Source organism: Arvicanthis niloticus, chromosome 1 (assembly GCF_011762505.2).
Source record: "Arvicanthis niloticus isolate mArvNil1 chromosome 1, mArvNil1.pat.X, whole genome shotgun sequence".
NCBI classification, from domain to species: Eukaryota; Metazoa; Chordata; class Mammalia; order Rodentia; family Muridae; genus Arvicanthis; species Arvicanthis niloticus.
In genome coordinates, this window is record NC_047658.1 from 97,773,015 (window position 1) to 97,797,546 (window position 24,532).

Below are 24,532 nucleotides of genomic sequence, written 5' to 3' on the forward strand. Positions count from 1 at the left end.
GAGTGCTGCTTCCTAGCTTGCTCAGCCTGCTTTCTTATACCACCTGAGACCATGTACCCAGAGGTGCCACTGCCCACAGTGTCCTGGGTGTTCCCACATCAACTGTTAATCAAGAAAACAGCTCAGAGGTGTACCCACGGGCCAGTCTACAGCAGCAGTGCTTCTGGGTGCATATAGTTTGTATTAAACTGACAAAAACTAACCAGTTGGTTAACTGAGAAGGACCCATTAACTCAGGAAGGACCAAAGCAGGAAACTTCAAAGTCCTCTTGAAATATTATTTGTTGCTGGGTGGTAGTAGCACATGCCTTTAATCCGAGCACTCAAGGGGCAGAGGCAGGTGGATCTCTGTGACTTCAAGGCCAGCCTGGTCTATATAGTGAGTTCCAGAACAGCCAGGGCTACACAGAGAAACTCTGTCTCAAAAAACAAAACAAGAAAACATTTATCTAGTCTGTCTGTCTGTCTGTCTGTCTGTCTGTCTCTCTGTATCTCTGTCTATCTACCTACCTATCTATGTATGGGTGTTTTGTCTGCATGTATGTAAGTATACTACATACATGCAGTGCCCACAGAAGAGGGCATGAGATCCCCTAGGACTGGAGTTTTAAAAGGACATTGTGAGCTATTGTGTGGTGCTGAGAATCAAATCCATGTCCTACGGAAGAGTACCCAGGGCCTTAACTACTGAATCATCTCTCCAGCCCTAAAGTGTTTTTAGAAAATAAACTGTAGAAAAAAATACAGATAGATAGATAAATAGACAGAGAGCAAGAGAGAGAAAGAGAGAGAGAGCACAGAGACATTAAGAGAATTTTCACATATGAATACACCTGTGTATAGACCCAGCATGAAACATGAAGCTGTTCTGTCTTAGAACAGTCCCTCAAGACCCTGTGCTGGGGGTGAAGTGGCATATTCTGGGACAAAGGTTTTCCAGCACCCAACTCCCATGCTCCCTGCCTGGCCCATATCCTTTTGCTTTGACTGAAGCTTCTGCCTTAGTTTCCCTTCCACATAGTTCTCTGGAGCCTAAATCTTCTGTCTTCTCAGTTCCCCCAGTATTGTGGGTCTGAGTCTCTCCCAGCTTCCTGCTCCTCCAAGTACCTTCTTGGCTTTCAGAATATGGAGAAACAGCAAGACGCCTTACAATGTCCTAGAGAAATGGAAGAAGGCCCATGAGGAGCCTGGACATAGGAGGTTCTTTGAAAGGACAGCTGTAGCTGTCATTAGACAGAATTTGAGTGACTGAATCTTGCCCTGTTTCCCGTTTTTGTACATGTGCCAAGAGCTGTCTTCACTGTTAGAAAGCTACCAGACTGGGTCTTGCAGTGTGGCTGATAGGACTTGGCTTGACAGAAGAACCTGGTGGCAGCAGATGAAGCATGTGAATGCAGGGTCTTCACACAGACCCACCGTGTAGCAGGCCCTGCATCCCTGGCATCCCTACTACATACATCGTGGGTGGATGGAGAGATGGAAGGTTGGCAGAAACCAGGTCGTGCTGGTCAACCCACCCAACACATTGTAAGACAAAGTGCCAGGGCCTGCACAAGGCCTTGTGGGAACAAGAGGCAAGCAGAACAGACACAAATCCCATTTTCCCCAGAGCTTGAATGGGGGAAGAGTAGGGAAACCATAGGTAAGATTCAGGTTGGTAGAAGTTCTCGATGTTCATCTCATCTACTGACATGACATTACATTGTATTACATCTGCCATTCACTCCACGAAGGCTTTGGACCGGAAACCTAACCACAGTGCACAGAGGTGACACACTCATGCTCAGACATGAGAAGAGCGACCCAGGAAGCCCTTGGCAGGAGGAACCGAACAGCAGCAGCACCATTGGACCCTGTGGACCTGTGCTGTTTATCCCATGTTGGGGTTAGGAACAAGAGGCCATTTCCTGCCTCTTTGATCCCATAAGATGTCTAGGTCTTCTGTTCTGAATTTTTATCAAAAAGCCATATTCTTTCCTCATGGTGAGCTATTGACCCCAGATGTATTTTTTTTTTCCAAACTACATTCTAGCATTTAATTTATGGTTTCAAACACTTCTCAAAGAAGCAAGATAATTTTTAAACCTTAAATCATTTCTTTTTTTTTAAATTTTGGTCAAATGTACACTACATACAACTTGCCATTTTCACTACTTTTCAGTCCACACTTCAGCGGCGTTATGAACCATCACGCCATGTGATGATGCATCCACCCAGAACCCTCCTGCCTTCACAAACTGAAACTCGAGATCCATTAGCCTAAGCCATGTCCTTCCTCGCCTCAGTTCTCTCTAGACTTGGCTGATCCAGTTCCTGAAGGAGTAGAAAACTGGTTATTCACCCTTGGTGTCTGGCCTGGATCATGGTGTCTGTGGTGCTGTGGTTTGAATCTGAGATACACCACACAGGTTCCTGTTTTAAATACTTGGTCCCCAGTTTGCGATCTGTGTATGTGTGCATGTGTGCACGTACATGTGTGAGTAAGGGGGCATGCAAGTACTGAGCCTAGTGTCTCACGGACGCTTGGCATGCATTGGGACACTGCACGGTAACCCAGTCCTTTTATTAATTTTTAATCAGTTTCACTAAGTTCTCCAGACTGGCCTTGAACTCACTCTATAGTCCATGTATGGTTTGCTATCCTCCTGCCTCAGTCTTAAGAAGCCTGGGTTACAGGCCTGTGGCTCCAGGTTTGTTTTCTATGGTGCTTGTCTGAAGGCTATAGAGCCTTTAAAAGCTGGCTCCTGACTGGTACAAGTACCCAGCCTTTAAAAGTCATGCCTGACCATGGTTCCACTCTGTGTTCCTGGCTTCCTGGTCTGCCAAGATATGGGGGCAGATTCCTGTCCGCAGAGAGTGGTTCCTCCGCCATGCCTTCTCTTCTATGAGGGACCAAAAGCCCTCTGAAGCTATGAGAAGAAGAAAAAAAAAAAAAGACTCTTTCAAAACAAAACCCACCTTTATCTCCCTTCAGATGCTTCTGTCAGGTGTTTTGTCATGGCAACAAACAAACAAAATATAAGTAATCCAACCAGGTATAACATCTTTATAGCACATGTCATAAGCTCAGCTCTGTACCTCGAGGCTCAGATTTGAAATGCAGGGACCACAGAGCTCTGAGTCTCAGGCTTACTCATCAGGAAGGGAAACTAACTCCAGCAGATAATGCGAAGGAGAAGTGAGAAAACTGTGGCTGCTGTGAGCTTTAAGATTACAGTCTGAGACCTCAAAAGGGGATTTACCCAAAGTGAGCAAGTCAGGAGGTCTAGGGGGGGCGGGATCAGGGGTGGGGGCGGGGAGAGGGGAGAGGGTGGGGGAAGCATACCTTGAAAGCTGAAAGCTGGACCCAGAGGAGCCGGGTGGTGGTGGCGCACGCCCCAAAAAACAAAACAAAAAAAAAAAAAAAAAAAGAAAGCTGAACCCAGAGGAAACCAGTTTGTGTTTCAGTTTCCCGGGACTGTCTTTCCTTAAGGGATCAGTCCCTGAGGGTTGAGAAACCTTAGACAGTTTGCCCCTGAGAAGGGCTCGGCCATCAATGAGCACAGTGCTTAGGAAGATGGACAGGCAGCGGAGATCGGAGATCGGGAATCTACTCGCACAGCCAGGCAGGAGGTCCCAGACCTCCCGCTCCTGTTGTGTGACATCAAATAGATGTCTGCTCTCACGATCAAGATAGGCAGAAAGGTCCTGGGCTGGACCTGTGAGCTGACAAGAGGATGTCACTGGGTCATAGGAGATGAGAAACTGATTGGTTCTAGAGTGTGGGTCAACCCCTCAGGCCCCTTGAGAGTTTATTTTAGAAAATCAGTGGCCAAGCCTGGGTGGCCCATGTTGGGTGGTTTGATGGACAGCAATGATGACGAATGCCACCAGGGGCAACTCCGTGTTCCCAACATGCCTGAGCCCAGATCCCTTTGAGATATGAGAATTTATAAGGCACAGAGGACTTTGCTGGGTTCCAACTGTGCCAGGTACTTCCCAAGCAGTGTCCCCTCAGCCTCTCTCATCCACCCAAGGAGACACATTTGTCTCTACAGAGGAGAATTAAGCTCAGACAGGCTTAGTCACACAACTGATAGGTGACCAGGCCAGGACTGGACCCTGGTGTGACTGACTCCAGACCCCATATTGGTTGTTAACTATGACCTTTCAGACTAGCCATAATGGTGTGTATTATCACCACTTCCCTTATGAAATTCAAATGCTTGTCTTAAAGCACTTCTCCAGTTCTCTGCGACAGGAGGGCTGTCCAAAGAGGGTTGGCTGGCAGTCCTTCCGGCCCAAGTGATTCCCAAAGGGAGGATCAGGCCCTGGGTCTCTTCGAGCAGCTTCCAAACAGAACAGCAAAACGGGAACCTCGTGGCTTCTGCATTGGAGGAAGTCAAGCCTCTTTCCTCTAGGCCTGGCCTTTCCCTGCTCTGGTTCCATCTGATTGTAGTTAACCTGCAGCTCCATCTGGGGCTCAGGGGTCTGGGGCAATCTAAGTTCATTGATCTGGGCTAGCCTGGGCTAAGAAAGCCCTGGTCATGAGTACTAGCTTATTTCTCAGAGCACTCGGTGGAGCTGGGGAGAACTACTCCAGCTTAGCCCTTCTTGACACTTGTCACCAGCCCTGACACCTCCTTACCTAGTACTCTAGGTGTCATCCGTATCAGGATGTAGAAAGGGCAAAAGTCAGTGTCACCTGTCCCATTAAGATGCTTGTGGGCTTAGAGCACTGTCATGGCCATGGGTGGCAGAGGATGAACCCTGGGATCAACAACCCCACCATGCTGATAGCATAGGCCTCTGTCAATATCTGCCTCTTCAAGTCACTTTCAGAGACCGCTGCACAGTAGAATCTAATAACTACTCATGGAACTGAATCCACGTCCCCCTTACAGCTCTGTGGCACCCCTAGGCTTATGTATGGGAACCACTGACAGTCAGGGGATCTGGGGAGTCAGATGGGGCCCAGGTTTCCTGAAGAGTAACAGTTTCAGGTAACAGAGGCGGGACACAGAGCCAAAGGTGCAGCCAATCCAGCTGGGGCAGAGTAAGACTTGAGTTCTTGGTCCACAGCAAAAGACTCTGGGCCAGCAAGATGGCTCAGAAAGTAAAGGCACTTGCCACAAGCCCGATGACGTGAGTTCGACTCCTAGAACCCACGTGATGGGAGAGAAGCAAGGTCTACAAGTTCTCTCCTGACCTCCACTTGTGTACCATGACCAGCACATCCAAACTACCCAATAAATAAATACACAAATAATAAATAAATACACAAATAAGGCAAAAGCAAACCAGAATATTCTAAACATGCCCTTGGATGATTTCCCGGAACCTCCTCACGCAGCTGAGTGCACGTCCAAAGAGGTTTGGGAAAGCATCCCTCGTTGTCCCCCCATGTGAAGAATGACAGTTTTAGGAAAGAGTACATCAGGGTGGTAGGCGTGTGTCTCTCCGTGAGCATTTTCCCCTGGAGAATCTGACCTTCTCTACCCATCCCTGACCTTCAGCCTGTGTCTCACTTAATCAGCATTTAACATTGCCACTGGCCAGCACAAAACTGGTGGGCAAACCAGGGACCCCTCCTTAGCTCTCCTGTTCTCCCTTAATTCTACCAGCAGTGCTTTGAAAGGCTTGCTTCTGGCTGCAAGGGAGACATCTGTACAGGAGTCAGATGTTCAATTCAGGGGTTCAAGACCTGGCCAGGGCTCAGATTTCTGTAAAACGGAGCTGACAGAACTTAACTTGTGTGTTCCATAGGTTTGTGAAATGTAGGCTGAAGTCCTCTGTGCATGGCATATGCTGCTCTTAGTCATTTACTACAAATGCTCTTGGCACCAACCGTGTGCACAGCTCAGAGATAGAGGAGAATGAAACCACTGGTCTCTTTGTATTATCTAAGCTGGCCCCGCTTCCACACGCCTGCCTCTAGCCTTGCTGGGGAGACCACTGGTCTCTAGGTCATGGCTTTCAGTAGCTCACCCATTCCAGAAAGGAATTTTCTGAAGGCTTTCTATTCTTATCTTCTAAGCTTTTCCAAGAGGTGCTGCTTCCTGGAACAGGATCCAGGACAGAGCTGGATGCCGCTGTTCCTTTGCCTGCGTCTGCACGGCATCACCAGTGGTAAGTGTCACCACCCATGTGACTGCATGCCTGGGAAGGCTGTTTGGAATGAACCCCCAGCAGATGCTGTCTCAGATATTCTCCAGAAGCCCCAGCAGACCTTGCCGCAGGAATGCTTCTTGGGATTGTCACTCCTAAGATGTATGACTTTGGTCTCAGTAACCCCACCTATAAAATGGGAGATAATCAGAGGTTCCATTGATAGCATGCTGGGTACATAGTTTTCTTTCTGTTCTCGTAATAAACATCATGACCAAAAGCAAGTTGGGAGGAAAGGTACATTTAGCTTACACTTTCAGGTAACAGTCTGTTAGGGAGAGAAGCCAGTACAGGAACTCAAGCAGAAGCAGAGAAAGGAACCATAAGAAAAGCTGCTTACTGGCTTATTCCCAGGTAGCTCTCTTCTGTGGCCCAGGTCCACCTGCTTAGGGATGGCACCCACTGTGGGCTGGGCCCTCCCACATCAACTAGCAAGCAAGACAATGCCCCCACAGATATGCCCACATGTCAACTGCTGGAGGTAAGTCTTCAGTTAAGGGTCCCTTTTCCCAGATATGTCAAGTTGACGGCCAAGGCTGGCTTCACACTTGTAATGATTCTCATCTTAACCTCTCGAGTGCTGAAATTACAGACCTTTCTCCATTCTCATCTCTGTTGTGTTTTTAAAAAGGTAAGGAGAGAAGAAATATGTTTTGGTGGAGATGTAGTCAGGTATGGGGGAAGGGGTTGCCTCCGAGAACCATGCTGAGGCATCTCTTCCCCCTGAGGGACCAGCCACATGATGGTATTGTATGGAATAGAGTTTATTCAGGGCTTGGGGAGGGGAGTTAAGAGGGTAGTAGAGACAGAGAAAGGCAGAGAGAAAGAGAGAGAGAGAGAGAGAGAGAGAGAGAGAGAGAGAGAGAGAAACAGAGACAAAGACAGAGTAGAGGAATAGAGAAATAAAGGCCAGCCATGAGCACGTGGAGAGAGGTTGGGAGGGAAATGGGGAGGGGAGAAAGGGAGAGAGGGAGAGAGGACAGAGCAGGAGCAAGAAGGCAAGAGCAAGAGAGAGCAGAGGAGGCAAGCTGCCCCTTTTATAGTGAGTCAGGCACACCTGGCTGTTGCCAGGTAACTGGGGGTAGGGGGGGCGGAGCTTAGACAAAAATGCTAACAATCTCGGTTTTTTTCCCCCCTTGGGACAGGGTATTATATACCCCAGGCTAGACTCAAATTCAATATATATCCAAAGATGACTTTGAACTTCTGATCCTCCTGCCTCCATGTCCCAATTACTAGTATTGTAGATGTTTCCCTCACTCCATTTATGGGCTGCTGGGGTTCCCATCCTACAGAGTTATGGATACTGGACAAGCACTCTACCACCTGAGTGGTATAATCATACATTCATACCTCAAGGCTGTTTTCTTGCCATCTGACTGAGTCATCTGCTGCAGCACGGGATTAGCTTCTGGGTCCCTTGTTTGGCAGTTTGGGAGAGAAATTGGCTCTCTCTTGAAGCATTTCAACTGCTGGAACCTTTTGTCCCAGCAGCTGAAGTGTGTTGTGTTCTTCTTTGGAGAAGGAAGTACGGGTTTCCTGGATCCTGCCTCATAGATCCAACTTATTCATCAACCAGACCCCAGTTCTTTAGAAATCTTTAGTGATTTCTGCTCAAGGTTTCTGCCTATTTTGCAATGCATAGCTGGGCCAGGCTCTCTACTTCACACCCTTGTGGGAAGCTTCTCTCTCTCAGGCTAAGCATATCAGCCTCAACTTTATTTCCTGTCCCCTCCTGAGGTGAATAGAAAGCAAAGTATGAGGCCAGAAGAGTTTTCTGTTGTTTCATGGTTTTATAACTGGCTGAACTGATGTGGTCCAAAAGGCTTGGGGGCAATGTTTTCAGTTCCCCTTTATGACAAACATTGGGCTGGTTTCCTACAAACTTACTCCATGTTTCTTTCGCTGCACACACCAGGGACATGGTTATTTCATCTGAATATGCTTGAAAGGCAATGTTCAATGAATCCCAAAGCTCCAGGTCTGTTCCCTAAACTAGGCTTCTGTTGCCTGGACCTCATACTCCGGGAGAAGGGAAGGCAACTGGTTTGAAGAAAGGAGGAAAATATTATCCCCATGATCTGGGCAGCCCAGGAGGCCACTCGCTGAGGTAGATGAACCTGAAGGAATTTTTGAGAATGATTTCAAAGGCATTTCCAGATCTGTGGATGTGGTAAAAGCTGAAAACTTAAGAGCGACTGATGGAGTCAGGGAGCTCTGGCCAAGCTGCTTCTAGATGCTCTAGTGACATTGATGACATCATTTAAAGCCCCATCCCTTGGCAGGCAGGATTGCAGCCAGGAGATTGAAATGTTTGGGCTTGATAGAGAGGTGGGAAATGGTGTGTTTTGTAATTTATGAATATCTTAGGGACTCTGAAAAAGTGTGTGGGGGGGGGGTGGATAAAAACAGAAGCAGGTCAGTGGACAACTCACAGGAGTCCACTCCCTTTAACTTTATGGATCCTGAAGATTTGAACTCAGGTCACCAGGCTTGGCAGCAAGCACCCTTTTTCACTGAGTCATCTCACTGGCTGGTTTGATGATGTTGTTGCTTGTTTTGTTTTGTTTTCTAAGACAGAGTCTCATGTCACCCACAATGGCCTTGAAGTTGCTATGGCTGGCCTCAAATTTCTGATTCTTCTGTCCCCACTTCATGAGTGCTGGGATTGTAGCTGTGTGCCACCATGCTTGGTCAGAAACAGATTTTTTAAAAAAAAAGATTTATTACATTTAATTGTATGGGGGAGGGAGGGGAAATAAAGCCGCCTATGGAAGCCAGAGGAGGCCATCGGGTTCCCTGGAGCTGCCTGGTTGAACCCAGCAGCTCCTACAAGAGCACTAGGAGCACTCAGCCACAGAGCCATCTCTCCAGCCCGGCCAGAAGCAGGTTAGAATGGGACCAGTGCACAGCCTAAGTAGCTCCTCCCTTTTGTTTGTTTGATAACGTAGATTGATAATAATGCCAAGAGGATGCAGATGCCTTGGCAGTGTGCGGTGGACTGTTCAAAGGGAGAGGCCCTGCCTGGCCATGGATGTCAACCTCCTGCTTTAATGTAGTTACCTGAAAACCATGTAGCAGTGAGGTGTTCTTGCCGGGATGCCGAGAACATGTTTCTTTTAAAATAATATAACCTAAGTGCTGTATTTGGGGGGTTTTGCTTGTTTTAATATGAGGTCTCACTATGTAGTCTTGGCTGCCCTGGAGCTCAATGGAGGCAGGCTGGCGTCAGACTCATAAAATCCCCCTGCCTCTGCCTCCCAAGTGCTGAACATAAAGGCATGAACCACCACAATGTCTGGCTGACTTAAACTTGAATAAATAGGTAATAGCATGAGGGATTTCTTATCAAATTGAAATTTTCCTCCAGTTTGGAGTGATTCACTTATTCCTTTTGAAGTATCTTTGCCTAAGTTTATATGTGTGTGTTATAGTGTGTACATGTGTGTATATCCACGTTCGCATATATGTGAGCATACAAGCATTTGTATGCATTTGTATACATATGTAAGCATTTGTGTATTCATGTAGAATTTGACATCAAGTGTCTTCTCGTCATTCTCCATCCTCTATATTAAGGCAGAGTCTCTCACTGAACTTGGAGCTTGCCAGATGGGCTGGTCTAGCTAGCCATCTTGCTCCAGGGATTGCCATCTCTGCCTCCTCAACCCTGGGACTACACTTAGATCTCCAACCCCCACACTTGCATAGCAAATACACTGCCCACTGGGCTATCTCCTTGGTCCTATAAGTTATTTTTCCTTTAAGAATAAATTTGGAAAAAAATATGCTTCTGTATACAACCATAGTGATCCTTAGGTGTTGTCTTCCTGTTCTATGAACAAACATTCAGAGGAAACTAGCCCTTGCTGTTTGCCTGATGTCTCCATTTTTCTTCCTGTAAGTCAGACATCTGAGGCCCAGTTATGAATAAGCCTATAACCACTTCCCCTTGTGTTTCTCTAAGGCAAGGACCTGGAGGAGTTAAGGCACATCAATTTCTTCCCTGAGTCCTGGCTGGTCCGGGTTACAGCCAACCATTATCACGCAGTGAGTCGGCTTCTCATGGGAGCAGTTAGCAAAGTGTGTTGTGTCACCCCGCTTTGCTTTTTCTGGAGATATGTTCCTCATTTAAAGTCTCTGGGCCTCCGAGGTCAGGGCATATCTGGAGCTTCTTCAGGGGAGGGAGGGGGTGAGATCCCACTTGGCCTCTGAGTTGGAAATTTAGCTAGTCTAAATTTCTCCGGTCATACCTTCCTCCAACCCAGGCCCTACTAGACACAAATACAAACGAGCTTATTATTGAAACTGTATAGAAAAGAAATCCCCTAAGGCCATCACTCAAAGACAACAGCCGCAGTCAACACTTCTCTGTCTCTGCTGCCTTTCAATAGGGATCACGTTTTCATAGAATAGTTTATTCTCTGTCCTTTAACTCTTTGCTTATAGAAGGTTCTCCACAATAGAAATGCATTGTAACATATGTACTGTTTTGTTCCTGGTACGTACTAATAAGTGCTGGGTCCAAATGACTCTGCCCCCAGCAAGAAATGGCCTCATCCCACTGTACACACACTTGGCAGCATTGAGCATTCAAATTTCAAATCACTTTTGTTCATTGAGGAGGGAACAAAGGCACTTCGTCTTTCAATATGCATTTCCTTTATGACTGGCAAACATGAGTATTTTCCACGTGTCTGCTTTGTGGATTGTCCATACAAGCTGCCCTGCTTCTTGTGCATTTCCAACGGCACGCTTTCAGAGATAAAGCAGGGCAGTGTTGGGAGTTCTGAACACGCATGAGTCACGAGTTAAAACTCAGCCAGCTTCACAAGTACTCATTGTGATGCTGGAACCAATCCTCCGAGTACCCTGCTCCCTGCTCATGTGAGGATGACCCCATGGAAGGCCCTTGCTTCTCTAGGACATAATTCAGAACTTTGCTCCAAAAGCAACCAAAGAGATTTACACTGAGAGAGTTCCCAGCTCCATCTTCCCACCCACTGACCCTGCCCAATCCTTCTTTTCACCCCTGACTGCAGCTCATACTCCTGAGATCCACACCCCACTTTCCAGTCTTCTCCGTGGAACGTCATGCAGGAGTACTGCTCACTGAGTTTGTGACCATGGCCATTCCCATGAAGAGGCTATCAACAAATGTACTTTATTCCCCCAGTCTCAATACCTAGCCCTTTTTCACCTTCCTCTCTGCACACTCTGCAAACACTGGGAAAATTAATAGTACTTTGGGTACAGTAGGTTTGCAGTAAATGTCCGAAGACAAAACCGTGGGGCCTGGGGATCCAGGAGCGGATGGGAAGCGATCAGGCGTGCTCTTGTACACACATCAGGTAAGCTGTGTGTATTTCCTTTACAGCTGGAGAGTGGGGGCAACATGATCCACCTGAAAGATCTTTCTACGCAGGCCATGAGGTTCGGGCTGCTCTTTAGGCAGGTACTAAGAACTTGACCAACCAAGGGGAAGGAAAGTCTCTTCTATGCTGAGTGAAAGAACTTGAGAAGGGGGGGGGGCACTTATGATTACTCTGTCTTCTGGTAGTAGAGCCAGCAAAGTCCTAGGAAATCAAGTTCATAAGACAGAAGGCTGGAACAGGCCAGTGAGCAGTCTGATGTGTGTGGTCCAAGTTTTCCCTAGAGGGTGACCAACAATAGCACTTTTCCCTGGGTGGAAGAAATTGCCTGGGAGTTGGAAGTTTTCTTCCTAAAAGAGGGAACCATCTGGGGAAACTATGGGCTACACACACACACACACACACACACACACACACACACACACACACTGACAGCTGCCAAAGGCTCAGCAAGTCTCAAGTCCAAGTGCATGTTGAAAGTTGCAAAACCTGTCTCATTCTGGTAGCAGGTTCAGTGGCTCTCAATCAAACCATGGCTGGCCAAGGAGCTCCAGTGTGAGGCATCTCAGTGCTGAGTTGGGACAGAGTCTGGGACTGGGCTTGTAATAGACATAAGTTTTTTAATGTTGATATGTGACTTCTCTAAGGTAATTAGGGATCTTAAAAGAACTCATATTTCAGGGACTTGGGACCTACACCTATCATCTGAGAGACTGATGCAGTACCTCTTTGCAGTGACCCGCCAAAGTAGTATGGCACGTCCATCTCATTGAAAATAAAAGTACACTGTGACACATGGGTGATTTAAGACCATACCTAACTCATTCTTTCTTCCCCAAAGGATCATGCAAAAATAATGATTAGAGATGCTGGAAGAAATTAGCAGCTGTTTCTAAGCAGTGACAGGTTTTGAGTGAGTCCCTCTGGTTGTCAGTAGAGTTAACCTGCTGCATCCTGTCACCATTGGATACTGATGGTATTTACCCGTTCACATTGTTGATTCTTCTTCCCAATGTAGGAATATACCACTTACTCGGAAAGGATTTCTATATATGGATACTTCTTTGAGATAAAGGGAATCAAACACGACACTACCTCTTACAGTTTTTCTATGCAGGTAAGAAGGCGGGAGCACAGGGAAGGCTTGCCTCTAAAACAACCCCTCACCCTGGCCAATTCGTATGGAATTAGAAGGAACTGAGGAAACATTAGTTCTTCATTCATACAGGCTGTGTCATAGGCACTGTTCATAGTCACGTATGTGGTGCCATGTGATTTTCACAAGCAGCCAGGGAGGTTGGTACTGGTAGTAGATGAAGGTGTCAACTCTGAGGGACTTCACTTTCATGCCTCATGGCCTCTTGACAAAGCCAGGGTTCAGTCTGTGTGAACTGGGAGTTGTATCATCATCGGCTTGCACACAGTGGCCGATACTTTGCCCATGGTCACTCTTTGAGGAAGTGATAGATAGTGCCTACAAGTAGCAGAGGAGAAGAGTCTATCTAGAGTGACATGGAAGGACAGCATGTGTGACATCTGAGGAATCAGGTGAAAGAGTGAGGTCTTGTTATCTATGAGCCCTCTGGAGAGGATGAAGAAGACCACGGATGGGTAGAGAATTGCAATTAAACTCTCTTAGGAGCTGCCTGCGCTCAGTAAGTCGCACAAATCTCCTGCCTTTAAGATGAAGACAGTAACAGAAACTGGACAGTGGTGGCTCAGGCCTTCAATCCCAGCACTGGAGAAGGAGAGGCAGGTGGATCTCTTAAATTCAAGGCCAACTTGGTCTCCAGAGAGAATTACAGGCCAGCCAGGGCTCTGTTGCACACAGTAACCCTGTCTTGGGATTAAAAAACAACAACAACAAAAAAGACAGTAACAGGATTATTAACCTCAGATTATTAAAATAATTATGGAGGGTTTGCCACAGGTTTAGCATAGAAAGCCTTATACATATTTTTTCTTTTTCTTTTTTTTTTTTTTGTTTTGTTTTTTTGTTTTTGTTTTTTTGTTTGTTTGTTTGTTTTTTCGAGACAGGGTTTCTCTGTGTAGTCCTGGCTGTCCTGGAACTCACTCTGTAGACCAGGCTGGCCTCGAACTCAGAAATCCGCTTGCCTCTGCCTCCCAAGTGCTGGGATTAAAGGCGTGCGCCACCACCGCCCAACACCTTGTACTATTTTATTTCTGTGCATTCTAAGTATGCACTGTACTGCTGAGCCATCCTGGCCCAGCACTGCTTATCTTTAGCAATAAGGGTGGTGACAGTGATGACTGCTGTGGTGAAGGACTGCTGTAGCTCGCTTAGGATCTGCTTAGAGATCTCTCTTCTCTAAGTGCCAGGCTCCCCGAGAAACTGTCTCTCACTTGGCTTTATGGTTTCACTGCCAGTCACCATGCCTAGAACCTAGGGGAACTTTAAAAAAAAAAAAAAAAAGATTATTTTCTCATATAATACATCACAACCACAGTTTCCCCTGCCCCTCCCCTCAACCCCTCCCCCTCCCCCTCCCCCCTCTACCTCCCCAACTTGCAAACCTAGGGAGAGTTTAAATGGCTGAGTGAATAAGAGGATGGATACATGAATGAATGAGCAAATGATGGACTCTGAATGTTAGTCCCAGTTTGGCCACCACCACAGGAAGTCCCTTCTCTTCCTGGGTCCTCCTTTCTTGGTCACTAGACCCTCATGCATCTTCCTTACTGAATGGAAGAGATGAATTATGTAACACCAGCACTCAGAAGGCCCTTATGTATACACTGTTGGAGCTTTAGCCCAGCAAAGCAATAAGGAAGCTTGATCTGATGGCCAAGCCCTAGTCCGTTGCAAACGGTTTGCATATGGAGAGGTCTTGGATGTCACAGGTTTCCAGTGGTGGCTCTCGGGAAATCATGCCATTTGTAGAATGACCTCATGCTATCTGTATAGACTTGAAACAGAAAGGCTGTGTGTCAGGAGCCCTTTGCTTGCTCTCATCACCCTAGTTTCAGGGCTACGTGGGATGGCTCACTGTCTTTGCAGAGAATAAGGCATACAGACTTGGAGTGCCCCTCACCAGTCTGTGAGCACAGCACCATCAGCCTGAGGTCAGAACGCCTGGTGAAGTACGAGATCCGAGCCCAGACGCTGGTGGACGGCAGGTGGCAGGAGTTCGGGACAAACCAGATCATGCAGAAGTTTGGGTTTATCAAGCCGGGCTGCAAAAGCCATGTGAGCATCCCCCTTGGCCTCTGGCTTCTCTCTCCGCTGTTTCCTTTTGGCTCCTCCTTTCCTTCACCACCTTTTGGGCATTCCTAGTTTCAAATCACCAGTGATCCACCTGAGGATTGTGTTCAGTTTCTTTAGGATTATAACAGTTCCAAATGATGTCAAAGAAAACCCTTCTAAAATGAAAAGCATTAGTTGTGGGTGACTTGAACAAATTAAGTCAGAGGCACCGCAGACCCATTCTGTAAATGTCCATAGGTATTTGTATATAGATGTAAGGAGTCAACCCATCAATGCCTCTGAGACCCTTCCCAGGCTTCTGCCTCCTTCTGGCTTACCCAGGAGGACAGAGCCCATCAACCCTAGAGTGGATCAAACGTCTAGGAAGACTTTGTACCTGCCTGGCTTTTGACAGCTACAGTCCCCAAATAGCCAGAGAACCAAAAAAAAAAAAAAAAAAAAAGGGGGGGGGGCTCTTTAGGCTGTGGCTTTGAGGTTGGGACTCACCCTGGTACCCTATTGAGAATGGTGCTGTACCACAAACCACAGAGTCATTCTCAGTCCTGACCTGGGGACACATTAGAGTGACCTGGGGCTTTGGGATACCCCTGTTGGAGATCAGGAGACCATACAAGTAGTGAGATCAAAAGCTCTAGAGACGGGGCCTAGGTTTCATGCTCATAAAGGCTTCCTGAGGGGGCTTGAATCAGCACAGCCATTCTCTCTGTCTCATAAAGGCTGGGAGAGGCTAGACTGATGGTAGGACCAGGAAGGAAGCCTTGAGGGTTGGAAATGCTTCCCCGAGATCAGGTGACAACACAGGTGTAGCCAAAGATTTAAGCACTTTATCTAAACTATGTCTGAAATGTTTATTTGTGCTCTCCCTGGGCTACTCTGCCGCAGGCTGGTCTGGGAACCACCAGTTTATACAACCCTTTGGCACAGCAGTGTTAAGCTGAAAGTCTCATTTCACCTCGTTTCTTATTTTTAGGCCTTGAAAATCCAAACCGTGGGCATCCCGATCTACGCCAGCTTTGCCTTCATCTTCCCAGCATCTTGATAGCTTTCATAGGAATCTATGGGTTCCCCTTCCCTGACCTACCTGACTCCATAAGAGAAATAAAAATGACAATAAGGAGGGGAATGTGGTATCCAGCTGCCTGTGCTTATCCCTGGGTCCTCGGCTGAGGCATTACTGTTTAGTGGCAATCTGCTTCCATTTTCATCTGAAGATAGGAAAAATTCACGTTTAAGTTCACTCAGGCTGTTGACAGGCTAATCTTGCAGATGCCTGACTAAGGTCCTTAGCAGCTACTAATTGTTTACAATGTTCTGCAGGCCTAAGCTATCCCATGCCCTCTGGTTTAGGAGTTATGTCACGTGCTGCACCCTTTTCTAAGAGAGAAGGTTGTACAGAGGGTCTCCTTTGTCCACCTCTCCGTGTTGCTGGTTTTTGTTGAGACCTTGGAGAGTTGGTGGTGGAGTTATGAAAACAGTAAGGTGGGTACATTCAGTCTAATGGCTGCTGTGGGCCGGCATTCAGCTAAGGGAGTCTTTGTTCCAACAGAGAATATCGGTAGGTTAGAAGGGCTGGGCTACCATGGGAGGTGGGCCTGGGAGAAGAATCAGAGCCCAAGCACTGGACTTTGGGAGCCTGCTTCCAGGTCTGCCCCCTCCCTTCTGTGTCCCATGCTTGTATACTATTGCTGTCACTCAAGTCCAGTAAAAAGGAGACAGGAGAGGAGAGAAACTGGGGTTGTTATCACCTCTGGGTCCATGGGGCATCTTTCTGCAGTGACTGTGACCCTCTATGTTCCCAGCTTGCTCTGACATCTCCATTTGCCCCCCAGCAGTTTCCTTCCATCATTCCAGGGTCCAACACAGTCCTTGTTCTGATATTAGCCACCTACCAGCCTTCAGGTGATGGAAACATCTGTCAAAGTAGTCCTGGGCTGCATCAATCTCCTCTGTTTGGACAACTAGATCTTGTTTCATCAATATGTCTGGGTCTCTGCTTCGACTGCCTGGGTTTTTTTTGTTTGTTTGTTTGTTTTGTTTTATTGTTGTTTTATGTTTTCCAGGCTACATGGCAAGGGTTTGGTAGTGTTGGAGATACGTATGACACAGTGCTATAGATGTTGGAAAACATGGCCTCCATAATTCACATTAGGATGAGTACCAGTGAGACACTTACTCAGATACAAAGTATATGAAGTATCAAAGCCCCATAAGTGCTCAGTGTGATGGTTTGTATGGGTTCGGCCCAGGGAGTGGCACTATTAGAAGGTGTGGCCCTGTTGGAGTAGGTGTGTCACTGTGGATGTGGGCTTTCTACCTGGAAGCCAGTATTATGTTAGCAACCTTCAGATGAAGATGTAGAACTCTCAGTTCCTCCTGCACCATGCCTGCCTGGATGCTTCCATGTTCCTGCCTTGATGATAATGGACTGAACCTCTGAACCTGCCTTTTGGCAGGGCGGTGGTGGCACACGCCTTTAATCCCAGCACTTGGGAGGCAGAGGCAAGCAGATTTCTGAGTTCAAGGCCAGCCTGGTCTACAGAGTGAGTTCCAGGACAGCCAGGGCTACACAGAGAAACCCTGTCTTTAAAAAAAAAAAAAAAAAAAAAAAAGAGTTGCCTTGGTCATGGTGTGTGTTCACAGCAGTAAAACCCTTACTAAGACACTCAGAAACTAGACAAATGATATTCTAATGCAATGTCTTAATAACTCAAAATGAATGGAAAAGAACCCACTATGATATAGATGGATGAACTGTTTTAAGGTAAACATTTACATGACCAGTGCTCAGATCAAAACATAATGGTCAGGCCCCACATACCCTAGCCAGCCTCACACAGACTCCCTTACCCCCAGCAAACACTATCCAGACTTCCAACACCACTAGCTAGTCTGGCCACGGAGTCTGACTGACTGATCAACAGAAACACACCTGAGCCATTGTACTGGTTACTATTATTGTTGCTGTGATCAAATACTTAACAGGAAGCAACTTAACTAAGAAATGGTCTGTTCTGGCTCACAGTTCAAGGGTGCAGAGGAGTCATGATATCCAGAGCTTGAGGCAGCTGGTGACAGTGCCCCTGCAGCTGGTGACACTACCCCTGCAGCTGGTGACTGTGACTCTGCAGCTGGTGATTGTGCCTCTGCAGCTGGTAATAATGCCCCTGAAGCTAATGACAGTGCCCCTGAAACTGGTGACAGTGCCCCTGAAACTGGTGACAGTGCCCCTGAAGCTGGTCACAGTGCCCCTGCAGCTGGTCACAGTGCCCCTGCAGCTGGTCACAATGCCCCTGCAGCTGGTGACTGTGCCCCTGCAGCTGGTGACTGTGCCCCTGCAGCTGGTGACAGTGCCCCTGCAGCTGGTGACAGTGACTCTGCAGCTGGTGATTGTGCCCCTGCAGCTGGTGACAGTGCCCCTGCAGCTGGTGACTGTGCCCCTGCAGCTGGTGACAGTGCCCCTGCAGCTGGTGACTGTGCCCCTGCAGCTGGTGACAGTGCCCCTGCAGCTGGTGACAGTGACTCTGCAGCTGGTGACTGTGCCCCTGCAGCTGGTGACTGTGCCCCTGCAGCTGGTGACTGTGCCCCTGCAGCTGGTGACTGTGCCCCTGCAGTCAGGAAACAGATGAATGTTGATACTCAGTCACTTTTTCCTTTCTCTTCAGGCTGGGGCCCCAGCTCATGGATGGTGACTCCCACATTTAGGGTGGGTCTTCCCACCTTAGCTAACCTGATCTAGGAGCTCACTGAGAGACATGGAGAGGCTTGTCTCATAGGAGATTCTAGATGCTGTCAGAGTGACAATCCATGTTCACCATCACAGGCATCCTTGGTGGCCACACACTTTCATCCAACAGGACATCTAAGATTTGACCACAGTTGCCTGGAGGTACAGTTTACCAGGCAGGCATGGTAGTGAAACTCCTTAGAAAAGTCAGTATTGCTTACTAACAGGTTACTGAAGAACAATGAGAGAAAAGAAAAACATAGATCGGAGGTGACTACCATCACAGAGGGGCTAGGCAGGGACACTCACTGCCTTGGTTTGGGGGTTCTTTGAGGGTTTCTTTTTCATTATAAATAGGTTATGCAATGCATGATTGCAGGAAATCTGTGGGTTATACTAGAAAAGACTGCAGTCTAGAAGCTTCCGTTTCTCGGTGAAGATCCTCATGGTGCCACAAACACACATTTGTCTTCCTTCCTTGTACCCTCAACACCCACAAAACAGGCTTAGGAATCCATTTTACCACCCTGGTGAAAAGAAGAAAAAAATCATCCTCTAATACAGTATCAATACACTCTCCCTAAGAAGCCCCCAGCACCCTCAACCTCCCCCACCCCAACACACACACACACACACACACACACACACACACACACACACACACACACACACACACACACACACACGGGAAAATCATTTGCTCTAATTCTGAGAATCCACTCCTGTCCACCAGAGGGCACAGTTGACCTCAAACTTGGGAGGCAATTTGGAAAAACTCTCCACCCTAGTTAGTGTTAACTGTCAACTTGACCCAGTCCAGAGCCATCTGAGAAGGGAGTCTCAACTGAGGATTTCCCAGATCAGATTAGCCTGTGTGCATGTCCGTGGGGGCATTGTCTTCTTTTTAGTTGATGTAGAAGGGTCTAGCCCACTGTGGGCAATACCATTCCCTGGGCAGTCAGTCCTGGGTTGTATTAGAAAGTTAACTAAGCATGAGCTTGTGAATGGACCAGCTTGTAGACTCCCTCTATAGGTCTGGCTTTCAGGTCTGCCTTTGAGATCGTGCCCCGGCTTCTCTCGATGATGGACCTGGCAGTGTAAATCAAATACATCTTTTCCTCTGCAAAATTAGTTTTGGTCATAGCAACAGAAATGAAACTAGCACACACACCTAGAAGCATCGGGCCGTCCTCTCTTAATGGTTAAAAATGAAACTAACACATCTGGCGTGAGAGGCAACAAGTTCACCCATACTGTCTCAGAACTTGGGAAGTGTAAGTCTTGAGAGAAACAGTTCTCAAGAGGCTCTCACGAGCTCTTCTCACAAGGTAAAGCTTCACAGAGTTGGATGTTATGATCCACGCTTGCAATGCCCAAAACAGTGGGCAGGGGCACTGGACAGGACTGCATTCTATGTGCTGCTTCTGGGGCCGACTCTGCCTGCTTCTCTCATCAATCACCCCATCTCCCAGGCCCTGATTCACTTGGTACACAGCAACTTTCAGGTACCAGCTGACCTAGCATCATTGGGTCCTAACTCTGCCTCTCATGGGCTGTGTGGCCTTAGGCAGTCTCAGTCTCAGTCTCAGAATCCAATCTGACTTGCCAATCACCCAAGAATGTCGTAAACACTCGATGAATGCTGGTCCTATTAGCTCGATGGCTGCTTGGCATCATTTTGTACTTGTTGAAGGTTGAGACTGATGCCATCTGGGCTTGGGTGCATCCTTCTTGGGGCCCGCTTTGCTGATATAGAATGAGATGGTTGGACTATCGGCTCCCTCAGGAGTAGAAGAGCAGCTGAGCCTCTGAAGCAGGGGTGGGGGCAAAGGGGAAGTAGCTTTACCACAGGCTTGTCAGAATAAGAATGAATTGTGGGCTGGGAAGATGGCTCAGTGGGCAAAGTGCTTGCCAGGCAAGAGTGAGAGTTGAGATGGAATCCTCAGAACCCACATAAAAAGCCAGATGTGGTAATGAACACTTGTAATTCCACTGCTGGGGAGACCAGGAGAGCACCTACACAAACCAGTGAGAGACCCTGTCTCAGAAAAATAGAACTGGATATGGTAGTACATGCCTTTAGTTCCAGAATTTGGGAGGCAGAGGCAGGCAGATTCCTGTGAGTTCAGATTGAGGTCAGCCTGATCTGCATAGTGAATTCTAGAGTTGCGTATTAAGACCTTATCTAAATGTCTAAATAAATAAACAAAACAAATACACACACACAGGCACACACAGAGGTGGAAAGAAGGAAGAGGAGGAAAAAGCATTAGAAAGTAAGAAATGTTCTTTCTCACTGTTTGTTTGTATGTTTGTTTGTTTGTTTGAAACAGGGTTTTGTGTGTGTGTGTGTGTGTGTGTGTGTGTGTGTGTGTAGCTCAGGCTGGCCTGATAAATACTCTGTAGACCAGGCTTGCCTTAAACTTAGAGATCCACCTGCCTCTAACCTCCCGAGTAGTAGGTGCTCAGATTAAAGGCATGTACTACCACTCCAGGCTTGCCTATCTCCTTTTTGAGGTAACGTCTTATTATGTAGCCCAGGCTAGCCTGGAACTCACCATCCTCCTGCCTCAGGATTACAGGCATGTACCACCAGACCCAGCTCTCCCCACTCTTTTCAGAGGTTTTGTGTCCTGCAGAGCTCTTTGTCTTGCAGTACAAGGAGGAAAGAGGAAGCCCTTGTAAACCAAGGATGGGGAACTCTCAGAGAATGGGTGGGCTGCCAAGGGTAGTGAGGAGGCCATACTGGCTGCATTTCTCCCACAGGATGGACGTCGGGTGTGAGATTTTGGTGCATAGACCCGAGTCCTTGCCAGCTGACAGTGGAGGCTCTTCTAGGAAAACAGAACAAATGCCTGGGGAAACCAAAGCAGGGCTGGTCAATGGAGCTTCCTGTGCAGATGAAAACCCTGAATGTCCGTCCTGCCCGGTGTGGCAGCCACGAGCCATGTATGGCCACCAAGTGTGGGTACTGCAACAAAGGAGCTGGGTTCTGACTTTTCTGCCGTCTCACTGGACGTAAGTTCAAACAGCCGTTAGTGAAGGGTAAAGGAGCAAGCACTGTGCTCAGCCTGGAACAGAGACCTGCCGCCCCTGCTGATGCCATGCTCTCCAGGGTTCCCCTCTGTCTCCCTGTATAAATGGAGCCAGCCATGCCTCAGTCTCAGCTGTGGCCATCCTAAAACCTCAGCTGGGCTGCTGAGGGGAAGCCACTTTCCAGGAGCCAGGAGAAGCTGTGCACCAGGCCAGGGAAGCAGAGCTCAGTCTATATTGGAGTATCACCCGATTTTTCTACTTGAATGTATATTTTAAGTACATCCCAGTGAAATAGAATAAACTGTTGCTTGTCTATTGGTTAACAGCTGCCACGTGAGCAGGGCAGGAACAGGAGGGAAGGCGACATTGATGCGCCTCATGATTCTGAGTCATGCAACCTTTGTGCTCTTGGTCCTTGACCATTCACAGATATATGAATTGCTGCCAGCCCAAGAGTTAGGGTTGCAAAGGTGAGCGGAAGACAGTCCCTGCCATTATGGAGCCCCAGGGGTCTGGAAAGGACAGTTGGGAATGTAGTTTTGGCACCGAGGATGGCTGGGTGAGCTGAGGAGAGGCCGGCTCTTTGCACGTATAAATAGAAGAAAGAAGCCTAGACCCAGGGTGGTGGTGGTGGTGGTGGGGATTCAAGGCCCAGAGGAGAGCCCTTCCCAGAGAAAGGGCTCTCCTCAGAAAAAGTCAGAAGAAGTGAGAAGAGGAAAGGTTATCAGAGGATGTGGGGAATCGAATCTCTATGCACTGCAATGGGAATATATAAAATGGAAATATGATATGAGGTACAAAGCAGGGATTCCTCCTAGAATAACCTAGATACACACCCATAAGAAAGTAAAACACATGTGCACATAGAAACCTATGCATGAAGGTTCATGGTAGTGTTATTTATAAGCTCTCAAAGGTGGGAAAGCATAAATACACACCCACAAGGGAATGAATAGGAAGATGAGATGTGGGGGAGCCACATAATATGATTGAGAGTGAGGCTACAGTCAGTGGTAGAGCATGTGCTTGGTATGTTCAGGGTTCCAGTTTAATCCCTGGCAAAAATAAAGGGATGGAGGACCTGTCCATACTACGTGACCTGTCCGTACTCCGTGACCTGTCTGTACTATGTGCATAAACTCTGAAAATAGCATTCTGAGTAAAAGAAACAGTCACCAAATCCACATCGGGTGTGACTTTTGTTCATAGAAGTGTCCAGAGCTGGGTGTGATAGTGCACACCTGTAACTCCAGTTCTCGAGAGGTAGAGGCAGGAAGATCAGGAGTTCAAGACCAGCCTTAGCTACATAACAAGTTTGAGGCTAGTTTGGGCTACCTAAGACCCTATCTCAAAAAAAAAAAAAAAAAAAAAACCCAACAAGAAAACCAAACAAACAAACAAACAGAAAATGTTAAGAGACAGGACTTTTCTAGACAGAAAGCCAATGGAGTTTTTAGGGTTGAGGGAGGGAAGGGAGACTACGGACAAGAGCCAAAGGACCTGGGCTTCTGTTTGAGGTGAGGGAAGCATTCCATAACTAAGCAGGATGACGATTGCTCGGCTCTGTGTGCTGACCACCACTGACCTGCGCATTCCAACGGGCAGCTCCTGTGAGGTACGAATCCTATCATGTAAAGCTGGTGGGAGAACAAACAGAAGGAAATCAGGAGCTCAGAAGATTCTAGTCCAGAGGACAGCACATTCAGGGAAGCCTGGTGCCTTCAAAACACACAGATTCTTCCTGGCTGGCCAGGGCTGTCAGAGCAGTGGGAGACAAGATGGGACTTTGAGGATCCTGGAGGACAGTTACCTGCATTAAAATTTGATTTCTCTTTCACACATGTGTCTACTCCAGCCATAATGAAATGTCTTTCTGGATGACCATTCAGCAAAAGGCATGGAGGGGTCATGAAGAGAGGGAACAGCTTCAAGGGGTTTTTATGGCAACCTTGGGCAAACAAAAGAGCTTGGGCAGGAATGATGACCCTGGGGCTCAGGCTTTGCTCTGTCCTAAGCTGAGGAGAGTCCCTCTATTTCCCTGCATAACCCTTTAGCTTACTTTGGTCACAACCATGTGACAGTGGCCACTCAGGGGACAGAACCTTCATCCCCATCATATTGTGCAGAGTGTTCCAGAAGTGATTTACCAGCTCATAGAAAGTTAAGTATTCTGGGAAGACAATGAATGGCTGGCTATCTTTCTTGGGCCAATATGACCGCATATAAGAAAAGGGACGAGGGACTGAGGCTTGGTTGGTAGAGTACTTGCCTAGCATGCACGAAGCCCTGGGTCCTATCCCCAACAACATGTATACCTATGCCATCATGGAAGTCTGTAATCCCAGCACTGGGAAGGTAAAGACAAGAGAACCAGAAATTCAAAATTACCCATAGTGAGTTTGAGGCCAGCCTGGGCTACATGAGGCCAGCCTGGGCTACATGAGACCTTGTCTGAAAAGAAAAGGAAAAAAAAGAGGAAAAAAGAGTCAAGGGACTTGATAGATGTCAGTCCTGTGGCAGATCTTGGTGATCTAGCAGGTAATAATGGCCCTGGTGAGTTATACAATCTGGGCGCTACAAGAGGGTATATTCTACCCTCTTGAGTCTGGGCTACAACTGGACTGGACTTAGCCAGCAGACTGCAGCAGAATTATAAGCACACAAGTCAAAGAATTTGGGGCCTAGGAGCCATGCAGCTTCAGTTTGTGTCCTTTGGGAACCCCACGTTCAGGAGGTGCCTGCTGGACACTTGAAAGCCATATAAAGGAGAGCCCCACAGAGGAGAAACATAGACTTCAGCCCAACCTCCAGCACCAAACCACCTGCTAGAGCCTTCCAGCACCCTCCAGTGGAATGCAGTCTGCTGATGATGCCAGGGGAAACCCTGCAAAGGATCTTCTCAGGCTTACCATTCAGACTCACAAACAAATGAGCCTTGGTCCACACAGTGAGTTACAGAACAGCCAAGAACTGCACAGTGAGATTCCCACTGCAACGCCTTTAGAATTTAATAATTGGATAGCTTTT

At 47.5% G+C, this 24,532-nt stretch overlaps 1 protein-coding gene across 3 annotated transcripts in view; it reads left to right on the forward strand.

The window, feature by feature from the left end:
• Btbd16 (BTB domain containing 16) overlaps nt 1–15,874 on the forward strand; it is a 49,217-nt gene extending 33,343 nt beyond the window's left edge. For 2 of the 3 annotated variants that reach the window (XM_034521905.2, XM_076911674.1), the window contains exons 12-17: nt 6,017–6,108; nt 10,115–10,197; nt 11,525–11,602; nt 12,538–12,636; nt 14,539–14,727; nt 15,716–15,860. In XM_034521905.2, coding sequence (XP_034377796.1) covers nt 6,017–6,108; nt 10,115–10,197; nt 11,525–11,602; nt 12,538–12,636; nt 14,539–14,727; nt 15,716–15,784 — 610 coding nt within the window. In that variant the 3' untranslated portion in view covers nt 15,785–15,860. Of the gene's footprint in view, nt 1–6,016; nt 6,109–10,114; nt 10,198–11,524; nt 11,603–12,537; nt 12,637–14,538; nt 14,728–15,715 lie in introns of all 3 variants that reach the window. The other variant, XM_076911680.1, reaches the window with a different exon arrangement.
• The last annotated feature ends 8,658 nt before the right edge of the window (nt 15,875–24,532 follow it).